Genomic DNA, 14,967 nt, shown 5'->3' with positions numbered 1-14,967 from the left:
TCTGACTCTGTTACCCAGGCTGGAGTGCAGTGGCACAATCTCGGCTCACTGCAGCCTCTGCCTCCTGGGCTCAAGTGATCCTCCCACCTCTGCTTCCTAAGTAGCTGAACTACCCATGGGTGCCATCACACCTGGCTAATTTTTGTTTTTTTCATATAGACGAGGTTTTGCTATGTTGGCCAGGCTGGTCTTGAACTCCTAAGCTTAAGTGATCCACCGGTCTCAGCCTCCCATAATTCTGGGATTACAGGCATGAACTACCACGTCCAGTGGCTGATCATTTTCATGTTTTAGGAAAACTTTTCCTTTGCATTTCCATTTTCCAAGTCCTCTATTAACCAGGAAAATCTTTACCCTGAAGTCATAAAAATGTCGGCTAGGTGTATCACTTTGAATTCCTGGCTCTTGAATTAAAATCAAAAGCTCCAAAAGGCCCCGTACTCTATTTCTTTTATAATTTTACATAGCAATAGAAAGTAATAAAAACAAAACCTTTGTCTGGGATTCTTTAATTACCCTGGACAATATATCTTGCTTAAAATAAAATGGATAGAAAAAAAATCCCCAAATGCTCATTTTTTTTTCCTACATGCAGGTATTAGGATAGGCTATGCAGAAGAAGGAGGTAATATGAATGAACTTGTTTAATAGCTTTGCTAAATACAACGCCTGTTTTTAACTCAAGGCCTAGATTTAGGCCTCAATGCTTCAACTTTTTACCTCAGATATATTTTCTACCTTTGGAAATGTAGTTTTTTAGTCTGTAAAATGTGGTTTCAGACCCCTGCCCTGCCTGCCACATACAGTTGTTGTGAAGATCAAATGCAATAATTTATGTGAAACTGTAAAGTATAAAAGTACTAAGCCTTTGAGAGCTGGGCTTAGCAGGCCCTGCATTTTAAGAAAGACGATTGCTCTCCATTGACCTAAAGCATAGTGAAAATTCACCCTGTAGTTTGAGATCTTGTGCACACACATAAGCCTGAACTTTTTTGTTGTTGTTTTGTTTGTTTTTTTGAGACAGAGTTTCGCTCTTGTTGCCCAAGCTGGAGTGCGATGGTGCGATCTTGACTCACTGCAACCTCCGTCTCCTGGGTTCAAGTGATTCTCCTGCCTCAGCCTCCCAAGTAGCTGGGATTACAGGCGTGCGCCACCACGCCTGGCTAATTTTTTGTATTTTTAATAGAAACGGGGTTTCACCATGTTAGCCAGTCTTGTCTTGAACTCCTGACCTCAGGTGATCCAGCCACTTCAGCCTCCCAAAGTGTTGGGATTATAGGCATGAGCCACCGTGCCCAGCCTAAGCCTGAACTTTTAACCTAGCACCACTTGTGGCTGATTGGTTAAGTCATGAGTTACTTGTCTAGGTTCTACTGGCTTCCAATGGCATCTCACTAAAGTTCTTTTTTTTGAGACAGTCTCGCTCTGTCGCCCGGGCTGGAGTGCAGTGGTTGGATCTCAGCTCGCTGCAAGCTCCGCCTCCCAGGTTTATGCCATTCTCCTGCCTCAGCCTCCCAGGTTTATGCCATTCTCCTGAGTAGCTGGGACTACAGGCGCCCGCCACCTCGCCCGGCTAGTTTTTTGTATTTTTTAGTAGAGACAGGGTTTCACCGTGTTAGCCAGTATGGTCTCGATCTCCTGACCTCATGATCTGCCCGTCTTGGCCTCCCAAAGTGCTGGGATTACAGGCTTGAGCCACCGCGCCCGGCCCTCACTGAAGTTCTTAAAGCTCTTCTCCATCTCACACCCCAACCACTTGAGGAAGGAGAAGGGGCAAAAAAATGTTTTGCTTTGGTGATAGCCCTGAACTATGACCTACCACATCCCTTTTCACTTCTGGGGTCAATACAGGGTTATAGAAAATAGGTAGTCTACAGAATCACCACTGCTCACATTTAAAACATCTTTCTTGCTTTTAAAATTTTCTTTTGCCCACCCACATTTATTAGGTATAAAGAATATAAAAATGCTTATGTCATAAGAAGATCTACTAAGATAAAAGTATTAGTAATCACTCCTGTTAAGATAATAAATGAATAAAATAGGGAACAAAACACAGCCTCTCGAACCCTTCCAGGCATATATTTTTTATTACTACTGAGGAATTCACCTTTGTTTTAACAAAAAGGAGAAGGAAGTATCTGATTTGGCCCTTTGTGGGTACTGGCTTGAGCAGGGTGGATCTGGAGTAGTTCATGCCTCCTTCATCAATCAGCTCTGGCGGAAGCATTTGCCAAGATAGAACAGATACTGTATCAATTGGAATATCACTGCCAGAAAGGAAATAAGAAATTGGCTGTGTTTATCAAGATCTGGAGTCACTACATGAATTATGTTACTTTTAATAAAAATGTACTGTTGGCACTACTTAACAGGTTTTGGAAATCAAATTGTATGAGAATAGAGAATGTATTCCGGGGGACATGGGTGGTATTGACATTGACCAGGCCTCTAAGAGCATTATAATGTAGTCGACCAAGGTGTCCCCCAAGGATCGGGAACGTGCAGTTGTAAGAATGGAGGTCTATAGATTCTTAGTGCTTCTTCCAAAATGAGTATTCCAGGATTTAGAATCCTAATGCCCCCAAATGTAAAACACCTGTAGTGAGATCTGGAGCAGAGCCGCATAATCAAATACATTGGTTGAGATCTGCATCAAAATGTATGAATATCACACTAAGTGGTTTAATAAGGACTATACATACACATCAGTTCAAGTTGGGATTTACTGCCAAATAAGTTCAGGCTATTTCCTATTTTGCTAACAAATGTGTTATGTAAAACTTTTGATTTTCAGAGCCTTTTGAATTTTGAAATGATATATAGGGATTGTTGATCTGCATCATGTTCAGGTGTTGGCTTCTGATCGCAGCATCTTTTAATGTATGTAAAGCAATCGGGTAGTAAATTCTTATAAGACAATAGAGTTAGGAGTGCCAGATCTGAAGTCACATTGCCTGGGTTCAGATTCCAGCCTTGCCAAGTTATTTGGGGGTATGTTATTTAATCTCCCAGACTCTTAGTTTTTCCTCTTTAAAGCTACAGTAATTTTGAAATGAATATGAAATAAAATATACACATGAGGCACAATATCTCAATTGCCCTAGGCACTTCGTAAATATGCTTCAGTTTCCTCATCTATGTAGAGATAATAATAGTGCCTATCACAAAGGTGTTTTATGAGAGTTAAATAAATAAATGTAATGTGCTTAGAATGGTGTCCACACCATGGTAAGTATTCAGTAGATACTAGCCAATGATAATATCATTATGAACATTACTAGAAACCTGTAATGAACTTTCCTACTGGCAGAGTCATTTTCAGAAAAGAAAATGACAATAAACACCTGTTGAATGAATGAGTGGCACATTGGAGAATGATGGGAGGCACCATGATTTGTAATTATAATTTTCCAGACTGTAATTTCATCCTAGTCCTTCTCAAGTTTGTTTGCTTCCCTCCACCCTGCACTCCACCCCCCGACCAAAACCTCCCTCTAAGCCCCAGCAGCTTGATCTTCCTTCATTTGGTCTGTTTAGATGTATATTGCATGATGAATTTTGCTTCACTTGTCTTCTGTACCACAACCATGCAGGTGTGTTAGGCCGTCTGGGAAGCTGTCCCAGATGCTGACAAACCCTGGCAGCAGGATGGAAAGGAAGAAGGAAATTTTGGCTGACATCTCCAGGTCTGACTCCTTACTTATCTGGAGAGTTCAGTGGTATCTTTAAAGCTTGAAGATAAACGATGAGGCTGCTGCTCTTTTTTTTGTTGTTGTTGTTGCTCCTCTAACAGATACATAACTTGGATTCTCATTCTTTAGTTTGTTATATGTTAATCTCTTGTGATTACTCAGTAACGGTACAGTTTGGTAAAGTCATAAGTCTGCAGAGACATTTTAAATAGAGGCAATATATGGAGGAGTAGGGACCAGGGGAAGAATGTGTGTGCTTGTGTGCTGTAGTTTGGCCTAATGTCTTGGCACAGCTGTCATATTTCCTGGCATGTAAGAACTGGATCTTCTCTTAAGTCCACACATATTTGGCAAGCCCTATTATGTTACTCTCCCGAGGGGGTGCTTGAGTAACGAAGGTGGTAGATAATATTGGGTAGGGACTGAACAGGGACATGAGAGAATATGGAAAGAATCCCTTTCAAAGAGCTTTATTGCATTAGATGTTAGAGTCTGTAAACAATTACAGCATTCAGGGAGTGCAGGATTTAAATGAGAAGCACCACTTTGTCAAGATTATACCAGTTGGATAAAATGGCATGGACTCCGGAAATCTATAATTAAATGTAGTTTTGAAAATGAAAAATACAGTGTAACACCTGGCTTATTTCACTACAGAGGTGCCTGGGTATTGCTTACATAAGTGTGATTGACTTTGGCTGATACTTGGGTTTCTGTCTATAAAATTACTGCATTTTAATTAAAAATGTTTTTTCTACTAGATTCTATTTGTTGTAAACAAATTATTCACATACACACTCATAGAGAAAATGACTTATTTAGAAATCTCATGTTCATTTTCTTTTCATTGCAGCGGATATTCAACTCCTTTGTTTACACTGAGAAAATCTCAAATGGAGAAAGTGAAGTACAGCAGGTAAGAGGCTATGAGTACTTGACACTCTCGGTCTTTGTCTTGCTTTTAGATGTGGCTTCATCACTCTTTACAGGCAATCTCCACTTCAGGTTTCCTGTTCTTTCTCTATAATTTCACGTGCATCTCATGCATAATGGTGACAGCCTTACACTTTGGATTCTTACAGGCGGTTAAAAACTTATGTGCATGGTTTTCTGCTATCTGTGCTATATAATTTGGAACTATTTAATTCCTTTTTGTTTTAAAAATTCCTAAACAACTCGCATCTAAAAACATTGAAAATATTTTTTCTGATGTAGAAAATAAGTGCCCAGACTTTGGAATCAGACAGACCCCACGTCAAATTCTGGTTTTCCTCCTTACTTTGTGGCCCCAGTAAGCAATTTAGTGTTTTTGAGCTGCAGTTTCTCAATCTTAAATAAGAGGAACATAATATTGCCTTATGGGGTTGTGATAATTAAATGATGACAAACTGACGAAGAATGAAGTAAAATTGTAATTCTGGCATAGAAGCAGCTCATTGGATGTTGGCTTCTTTTGTTCCATTCTTTTTCTTTCCTCTTTTTTCTTTTTTTTTTTTTTTGTTTCTTCCTTTGCTTCTCCCCTCCCATCTTCTTTCAGTTCTCTGTGGAGTCAAGAAGTTTTGAGGTCAGATTCTATTTACTTTATTTATAGCTGGCTTCAGATGGACTGCCTCCTAAAACATAGTGTTGGTGAACCTGATCGTAAATAATTGATCTGTGCTTGAAAAGAAGGGTGGTAAATAGGAGTTGGTTTTAATTTCAGCGAATCCACCAACTTCGTTACAGTATGTGACCATCAACACCATCAACTAGTAATTTGAAGCTAGTTTTGAAACTCAAGTAAAAAACAGAACCCAGCTAAAAACCAGAGTGTAGCAGAGTGCTTCCACAAAATAGAAAGATAGCTATAGTGAACTGCATACGATTTTAAACTCTCTGAGATTCCACCATTATTATGTTCGTGGAGAACAGCTTGACTTGATCTGAACTTAAAACGTACTATATAAGAAGAAAAGATTTGCAAGTGTCCTTATAGTGAAGTTGTTTGTAGGATGCTTATTATAATAAATTACTGTGGTTTAATCTTGAAGTGCAGCATTTCCTGTTTATAGACATTGACTTTTTAAAGATTGGGTTTCTGCAGGTTAAATATAGAAGATATAAATAGTCATGTATATGTATATTCTTTTTCTTAGCTTTAGATATTTTTAAAAGCTGATGGCCTGAGTATTTATTTATTGTAGTAAATATGATGTAGTTTGCTGTGCTAAGACTTATCTTCATAATTCCTGTCTTATTTTTATTTCAGCAAACTAGAAAGTTCTTTGTGGTTGTGAAATTTAAGAGATTTTTTATGGCAAAGATTTTTAAACAAATCATGTTCAAGGAAACTTTCTGGGAGACCAGAGGCCATTTGATAACATTTTAAAGAAACTGATCCAGGGATATCAGTTTGCCGCTTTCCTTCAAGTAACAGATACAAGTTCTTAGGCTGTTTTCAAATGTGAAAGTTTTTTTCCCCCCCCTTGTACTGATGTCATTTTTTATTTATCTAGCTAGAAACAAGTTTAGAAGCCTTTAATAGTAATTTTAGAAATTATAGCTGCTGATTGAGCACTTATGGAACATCAGTGCTAGGCAACTTCCATATATATCACATTGATTTTTACCACATAACCTTGAAGGAAAGATATCTTATTACAGATGAGGAAACTGGGGCTCCAAGAGGTAAACTAAGTTATTTGTAGTTGATGGATATTAAGCAGGAAAGCTAACTTTTGAAATAAATATGACAGAAAGTTTTATTATTTGTATTTGTATTTTTTTGTTTTTTGTTTTGTTTTGTTTTGTTTTTGTTTGTTTTTTTTTTGAGACAGGGTCTTACTCTGTCGCCCATGCTGGAGTGCAGTGGTATGATCATAGCTCACTACATCCTTAATCTTCCAGGCAATCAATCGATCTTCCCATCTCAGCCTCTCAAGTACCTCGGACTACAGGCACATGCCCACATGCCTGGCTGATTTTTCGTTATTGTTGTTTTTAGTAAAGATGAGGTCTTGCCATGTTGCCCAGACTGGTCTCAAACTCCTCAGCTCAAGCAGTCCTCCTTTGCTTGAGGATTCATGGCCTTCCAAAGTGCTGAGATTACAGGCATGGGCCACTGTGCCCAGCCTATTGTCTGTATTTTTAATTTAACATAGTTTATTTTTAAAATACTTGTTTTCATCAGATACAGGAGTCTCTGCTAAACTCTGTCTTTATCGGAATAATTCAAGTGCAAGGGAATTACCATACAGTCTATTCTGTGTGTCCTCTGACTGATTGTCAAGAAGTTCTTTTTTATATTGAACCAGAAGTGTACTGACTTTTAAATTCCTGCAGTCTCTCTGGTCCATCCTCTGAAAGAACCCTTAACAAATAGATCTGTGTCTGTTGTTTATCCCAGAAATGAGGACAGTTGTGTCACTGTTATTATCGCTCAGCCTAAATTTTAGTATAAACAGGTCTTAAATAATTTCTTCTTCTGTGACATGATTTCTAGATCCTTTCAGTACTATGGTCATTATTACAACAACATAACAATAAAAGCTCATATTTACACATTTATTGAAAAGTTTGCTATCACTTCATTATGATGGTTCTCCCATGGGTTGAATTGAACATGGGAGTTCTCATTCTACAATGAGAACACACACACCTCAGTATCTTCTTGACTTTAATAACTGTTTAGACACTCTGGATTCTGTGATCCTGGACAGTACCCAGAATGAAATCTTTAGGGACATGTTTACCTCATATGTTTCCTATTCTGTAAAATATCCGCCATCACAGTCACTCACACTTCTATCTCCTTTGAACTTCAGAACAACTCCATGAGGTAGGTGGCAGTATTATTATTAGCAATGTTCAGAAAAGCCACGGATCCCAGCTAGTAGGTAATTAAGCTGGCTTTTAAAACAGTTGTGAAATTTATCAAATATATGGAGACATGTGTAAAATACATGTAAAGAAATATATTAAAATTAACCTCTTAACTTACTACCCAGCTGAAGAAATGATGCATTACCAAACTTAGAAGGCCGTTGTATGACCTTCCAAAGAGAGTACCTTCCTCCCTCCCTCTCAGAGGTAGCCTTATCCTAATTTTTTGTTAGCAATTCCCTTGCATTTTTTTGTTTTGATTTGTTTTATATGTATTTATCCCCAAATTAATTTTGAGTTGGCTATTTTTTGTTCTTTATATAAATTTTAAGCATATGTTTATATTCACATATCTTGCTAGTTTCACTCAGCTTCATATTTGTTAGAAGCACCCATGTTGACATCTGTAATTAAGGGTCATTGCCATTTCTATGGTATTCCATTATATGCAATTTATGTATCCATTTTATAGCTGACGTTGTTTGGGCTGTTTCTAATTTTGTTGTTGTTTTGTTTTTTAAGAGACAGGTTCTTGCTCTGTTGCCCAGGCTGGAGTGCAATGGCCCAATCATTGCTCATTGCAGCCTCAAACTCCTGAGCTCAAGCAATCCTCCTGCCTCAGCTTCCCAAGTAGTTGGGACTACACATACACCACTAAATCTGGCTAATTTTTTAAATTTTGTTCTAATGTTTTGATTTTTGTTCATACCTCTGTACATAGTACAGAAGGAATAATTCCTTTAATTGCAGGAATTTTATTATCCCTGGCCTCCTGCCAACTTAATGATGGCAGAACTGTGTGTTGTATATGTGTCTCCACACACAAATACCCTAAATAGTGGGGCAAGGGGGCACTATTCAGCTCCGGTGGAGAATCACTTCTCTGGAGTAGAAGTGCTGGGTGTCAGTGTTCAACAGACTGCTTCCACAGTGGCTGTCATGGGTCACTTGCTTATCTGCATCTCCTTTAATATCTGATACTGTATGATTTTTAATCCTTTGCCAAATGTGGCCTGTCTGAAAGGGTATCAGGTGAGTTGCATTTGCCTCACTCTGATGACAAATGAGGTTGAAACACCTTTTTGCATGTTTATAGTAAACTTTTGTGTTTTTGTTCTGTCAAATATCTATTAATGCTCCTTGTCCAGTTTTTTAGTTGTTTATTTTAGAAGTTTAAAAATGCTGTATATGTTCTAGATCAGTGCTGTCCAAAGAGAACTTTCTGAGATGATGATATTCCATATTAGGGCAAGTAGAGTAGCTACCAGCCACGTATGACTACTGAGTACCTGAAATGTGTCTAGAGCTACTGATAATTAAATTTTAGATAAAATAGCTACATGTGGCTGGTAGTTACCATATTAGATTGCTGTGCAGATTTCAGTTTTTGCCTTGTCTTTTCATCTCATTTTTTCGTTTTTATGTTTTGTTTGGTTTTGAGATGGGATTTCGCTCTGTCATCCCAGTTTGAGTGCTTGGTGCAATCATGGCTCACTGCAGCCTCCACCTTTGGGGCTCAAGCATTCCTCCCACTTCAGCCTCCCAAATAGCTGGGACCACAGGCAGGCACCATCATGCCCAGCTAATTTTTGTGTTTTTTGTGGAGAGAGGGTTTCTCCATGTTGCCCAGGCTGGTCTTGAACTCCTGAGCTTAAGTAATCCACCATCCTTGGTCTCCCCAAAGTACTATGATTACAGGCGTGAGCCACTGCACCTGGCCTCATTTTATCTTTTAAAGAATTAACGTTTTAATTTTAACTCAGGTTTTTAAAAAATTGGTCTTTAGACATAAAGATACTCTATACTGCCTTCTAAAACTTCTGCCTCTCTTACCTAAGTCTTTTTTTTTTTTGAGATGGAGTCTTGCTCTATCACCCAGGCTGCAGTGCAGTGGCATGATCTCAGCTCACTGCAGCCTCCGCCTCCTGGATTCAAGGGATTCTTCTGCCCTTAGCCTCCCGAGTAGCCAGGACTACAGGAGCCCACCACCAAGCCCAGCTAATTTTTGTAGTTTTAGTAGAATTGGGGTTTCGCCATGTTGACTCGGCTGGTCTCGAACTCCTGACTTCAGGTGATCTGTCCGCCTTGGTCTCCCAAAGTCCTGGGATTACAGGCGTGAGTCACCCCACCTGGCCTCATTTAAGTATTTTATCCACCTGGAATTGATTTTGGTATTGGATGCGAAGTAGGTATCCAATTTCCTTTTCTTCCCCCATATGTGTTTTCAAATCCTCTATCTCTGTCAAACAATCTACACTTTCTTCATTTGTTTTCAGTCAGTTGCGTTTTTGGATATGTATGAATTTGATTTGGTTCCATTAGTCTGTCTATCTATCTGTGTGCCAGTACCACATTATCTTAGTGACTAGTTTTATAACGAGTTTTGAAATCTGGTTGGGTACCCCCCCCGCATTTAGATTCCTTGGTTTCCCATCTTGGCCAAACCCTGAGGTTTATCTCCTATATCTGGTGCTCTGTGCTGTCATCAAAGTAGAAGCTCAAGGTCTCCAGATTATGCCCAAATTCTCAGGAAGAAAGCAGGGTGTGACATGGGCTTACCTCCTAGATTTCCTGCTTTCACCTTGTTTGAGGACTCAGTCTTCCTAACAGCGATTCACCAGTTTCCCTACTTCTTAATAGTTATAATAATAATTGTAACCACTTATAGGATTTGTTTGATAAACTAAAAATAGGTTAGTTATTCAAAGCAGATTATTGACCTGTGTGCTTTTAGCTCACAACCTTTAGGTGAAAGGGAACCGTTTCTTTATGCTTGGTTTTGTATATTTTGTACTATCTAGAATTCTGGCTTGCATTTTCTATCCATTGTTTCTCCTTTGGGTTAATGAAAATTAGATCCCCTGGGTTCTTGCCCTCCCTCTTTACTAATCAAATCTTGTTGAGAGTTGGATCTTTCTTGTGCATACTATCTAACTTGGCAGGAAATCTAACATGTTGTTAATATCTTCTGGTTAGGGGAGCAAAGAAATTAACACCAATAAAAAACATTTTGTGATATTTTTACTCTTGGGTATACATTTTTCCTTGCTTTTACTCATTATTTCTTTTAAACTAACCTTCAGAGATTGTGGGTCTAAATTGTCTAACAATGTGTTTTACATCCTTAATTAGTTCACTATATGTAGTTTTGCTGCCGAAGAAACTATGGCCACAGCCTTGGAAAAATTAAAATTCCACGCACACGTTCTTGTGTGGAACACCTCTCATAGACTTCATTTTTGAATACTTTTAAGAAATTGGCCAGGCACGGTGGCTCATGCCTGTAATCCCAGCACTTTGGGAGGCTGAAGTGGGCGGATCACAAGGTCAGGAGATTCGAGACCATCCTGGCTAACACGGTGAAACCCTGTCTCTACTAAAAGTACAAAAAAGTAGCTGGGTGTAGTGGTGGGCACCTGTAGTCCCAGCTACTTAGGAGGCTGAGGCAGGAGAATGGTGTGAACCCGGGAGGCGGAGCTTGCAGTGAGCGGAGATCACGCCACTGCACTCCACCCTGGGCGACAGAGCGAGACTCTGATTCAAAAAAAGAAAAGAAATTGTGTGTTTGCGTAAGGTATTATACAAAGTTGAATCTGAATCAAGAAAAATAAATTATTGAGCAAGTGCCTCAGAAGGTAGCCAAATGTGGTCCGTAAAACACAAAGAAGAAGCAAAAGGAGAAGGAGGTTCTTGGGGTGCTTGATTGGATCATTAAATGGATCAGAGCCACCTTGGACTTGTTTCAAGAGTTCACTCTAACTTTTTCTCAAATGCTCTAGTAATTATTTATATTAATAATTTACTCAATGAAATGGCAAACATTTTCATAGTGTTTCAGAAACTATTGAATTGATGGCAGTGATGGTTTTAGAGGATTTCAGAATTCCTTTGAAATGGGTCAGAGAGAACTGAGAGAATTCCTTATACAGGAGACGCACCTGACATCTGGTCAAGGGCATTCCTTTAGCAGTTCTCCCTGCTCTTCTGTGGTTTTTGATCTCTTTTGGATCGTATCCATCACCATGTAAACACATTTTACCTATATTAAACAAAAGACCCTTTTCTTGACCCGACTTTCCTCTCCAACTGCTGTCTAATTTCTTTGTTTCCCTTTGAGTCACAGCCCATCAAAAGAGGTGTCCACACGCATTAGATCCAGTTCTGCCATTTTCTTTTTCTTTTTCTTTTTTTAATTTTAACAGCCTCTCCCTGTCACCCAGCCTGGAGTGCAATGTGGCGATCTCGGCTCACTGCAACCTCCACCTCCCAGGTTCAAGCAATTCTCCTGCCTCAACCTCCCGAGTAGCTGGGATTACAGGCACATGCCTCCACGCCCAGCTAATTTTTGTGTTTTTAGTGGAGACAGGGTTTCACCATGTTGGCCAGGCTTGTCTCGAGCTCCTGACCTCGTGATCCACCCACCTCGGCCTCCCAAAGTGCCGGGATTACAGGTGTGAGTCTCCGCGCCTGGCCCTCTGCCATTTTCTCTTAAGCCTACTTTAGTCCTACCTGTCCCACAAAACTGCTCTCTTTAAGATCACCAAGGACCGCTACTTTGCTAATTCCTCATTTACATAACTAACATTAGTGTTGAACAGTTGATCTTTCTTTTTCATCTTCCTTGATAAATCTTCTTAACTTGGGTCTTTGGAATAGCATGCTTGCCTCCTTGCCTTTCCAGGCACATTCCTTTGCACAAGGTGCTGTTCAGACAGAGATCCCCATGGGCCTTCACCTCCTTCAAGTCTGTTCTCCCATGTCACCTTCTCAGTGAGATGAGCACCATTTTCAAAACTGCAGCCCACCTGCTTCCATGCTCCTGATTTTCCTTTTCCTTGTTCCATATTTGCTTTTTTCCCATGTCGCTTATCACTTTTTGGATTTAGGTACTGACTTGATAAAACTAGTTTGGCTATAAATTCTGGAAGACAAGCTAGGCAATAACCATCCTGGACATTGGAACAGGCAAAGATTTCACGACAAAGACACCAAGAGCAATTTCAACAAAAGCAAAAATTGACAAATGGGATCTAATTGAAGTAAGAGCCTCTGCACAGCCAAAGAAGCTATCAACAAAGTAAATAGGCAACCTACAGAATGGGAGAAAATTTTTGCAAACTATACATCTGACAAAGGTGTAACATCCAGCATCTATAAGGAACTTAAACAAATTTACAAGAGAAAAACAACCCCATTAAAAAGTGGGCAAAGGACATGAAGCAGACTCTTCTCAAAAGAAGACATACATGTGCCCAACAAGCATATGAAGAAAAGCTCAATATTACTGATCATTAGAGAAATGCAAATCAAAACCACAATGAGATACCATCTCACACCAGTCAGAATGGCTATTATCAAAAAAGTCAAAAATTAACAGATGCTGGCAGGTTGCAAAGAAAAGGGAACACCCATACACTGTTGGTGGGAGTGTAAATTAGTTCAACCATTGTGGAAAGCAGTATGCGATTCCTCAAAGAGCTAAAAGTGGAACTATCATTCGATCCAGCAATCCCGTTATTGAGTATATACCCAGAGGAATATAAGCATTCTACCATAAAGACACAGGTGTGCAAATGTTCATTGCCACACTGTTCACGATAGCAAAGACTTGGAATCTACCTAAATGCCCACCAATGATAAACTGGATAAAGAAATTGTGGTATATATACACAATGGAATATTATGCAACCATAAAACAAGATCATGTCTTTTGCAGAAACATGGATGGAGCTGAAGGCTATTACCCTTAGCAGACTAACCCAGGAACAGCAAACCAAATAGTGAATGTTCTCACTTATAAGCAAGTGGGAGCTAAATGATGAGAACTCATAAACACAAAGAAGGAAACAACAGACACTGGGGTTTGCTTGACAGGGGAGGGTAGGAGGAGGGAGAGGAGCAGAAAGGATAACTACTGGGTACTGAGCTTAATACCTGGGTGATATAATAATATGTACAACAAACCCCCATGACATGTGTTTCTCTATGAACAAACCTTCACATGTACACCCAAATCTAAAATTAAAAAAAAAAAAAAAAGTTTAGAAGTGTTCCTTCCTCCTTAACTTTCTGAAGGAAAGGTGTCATTTCTTCCTGCAGTGTTTGATAGAATTCAACAGAGCACCATCTGGACCTGATATTTTCTCTGCAAGCAGGTTTTTGAGCATCCAGTTTCTTTAATATATATAGATAGGGTTTCTTATTTTGTTTTTGTTTCCTTGGCTTTTTAGATCTTCTGTTTCATATTGTGTCAATTTTGGTAAGTTGATTTTTTTAAAAAAGAAATTTGCTATTATCATCTAAGCTGTCAAATTAGTTGACAAACACAAAAAAGTGTTTGTAATATTCTGTATCTTTTTAATATCTATCAGCCAGAAGAAGAGTAATAGAGCCAGGTCAATAAAACCAAATGCTGGCTAGTTCTTTGAAAAGATCAATAAAATGGTCAACTTCTAGCTTGACAGACAAAATCAGAGATGGAATGAATGGTAAAATATTAGTGATGACTCATTTTTTCAAAAAATGAATTTGGTTTCCTTAATTGTCTCTTGTTTTCTATTTCACAAATTTATGTTCTCATTGTTTCCTTCCTTGTACTTTAAGTTTTGTTCTTTTTCTAGTGTTCTAGGTTGGAACATTAGATCACTGATTTTTAACTTTTCTTTTTTTCAAATAGATGCATTTAAAGCTATAAATATTTATCTTAGTACACTTTATATACCTCAAAGTTTGACATGATATATTTCTATCATCTTTCAGTTTTAAATATTTTCCGATATCTCTTGTGATTTTTAAATTTTGACCCATGGATTTTTAAGTATTTTGTTTGATTTTCAAAACATTGGGGTCTTGAGATATCTTATTGTTATTGATTTCTAATGTAATTCCATTATGGTCAGAGAACATACTCTGTTTGATTTCAGTCCTTTTTAATTAATTGAAACCTGAGTTTTATGACTCTACATATGATCAGTCTTGGTGGATATACCAAGTGAACTTGTAAAGAACATGTGTTCTGCAGTTTTTAGGTGTTCTTTATGTATCAAGGTGGTTGATAATGTTGTTCAAATCATTTATTTTGGGCTGATTTTTATTTTGTTTGATTTTTATTTTCTATCATTTGTTGAAAGGGATGTTAAAATCTTCAACTGTAATGGTGAAATAGTATTTTTTCCATTTAATTCTGTTCATTTTTGCCTTATATGTTTTTATATACACATTTTAGATTATGTCTTCTTGATAAGTTGTGAATTAGAACATTAAGAAATGTTATTCTCTGGTAATATTATTCTCTCCTTAAAGTCTATTTTTTTTTCTTTTTTTTTTTAATTATACTTTGAGTTCTAGGGTACATGTGCATAACGTGCAGGTTTGTTACATATGTATACTTGTGCCATGTTGGTGTGCTGCA

At 38.4% G+C, this 14,967-nt stretch overlaps 1 protein-coding gene across 1 annotated transcript in view; it reads left to right on the top strand.

The window, feature by feature from the left end:
• Positions 1 to 14,967, top strand: part of CACHD1 (cache domain containing 1) — a 227,828-nt gene that overhangs the window by 77,470 nt on the left and 135,391 nt on the right. Inside the window, exon 2 of the mRNA XM_011940834.1 lies at positions 4,549 to 4,611. Coding sequence (XP_011796224.1) covers positions 4,549 to 4,611 — 63 coding nt within the window. The remainder of the gene's footprint in view (positions 1 to 4,548; positions 4,612 to 14,967) is intronic.

Source organism: Colobus angolensis, unplaced genomic scaffold, assembly GCF_000951035.1.
Source record: "Colobus angolensis palliatus isolate OR3802 unplaced genomic scaffold, Cang.pa_1.0 Scaffold102, whole genome shotgun sequence".
Lineage (NCBI taxonomy): Eukaryota > Metazoa > Chordata > Mammalia > Primates > Cercopithecidae > Colobus > Colobus angolensis.
Note: the sequence above shows the minus strand (reverse complement) of the source record. Positions and strands in the feature narration are given on the sequence as shown.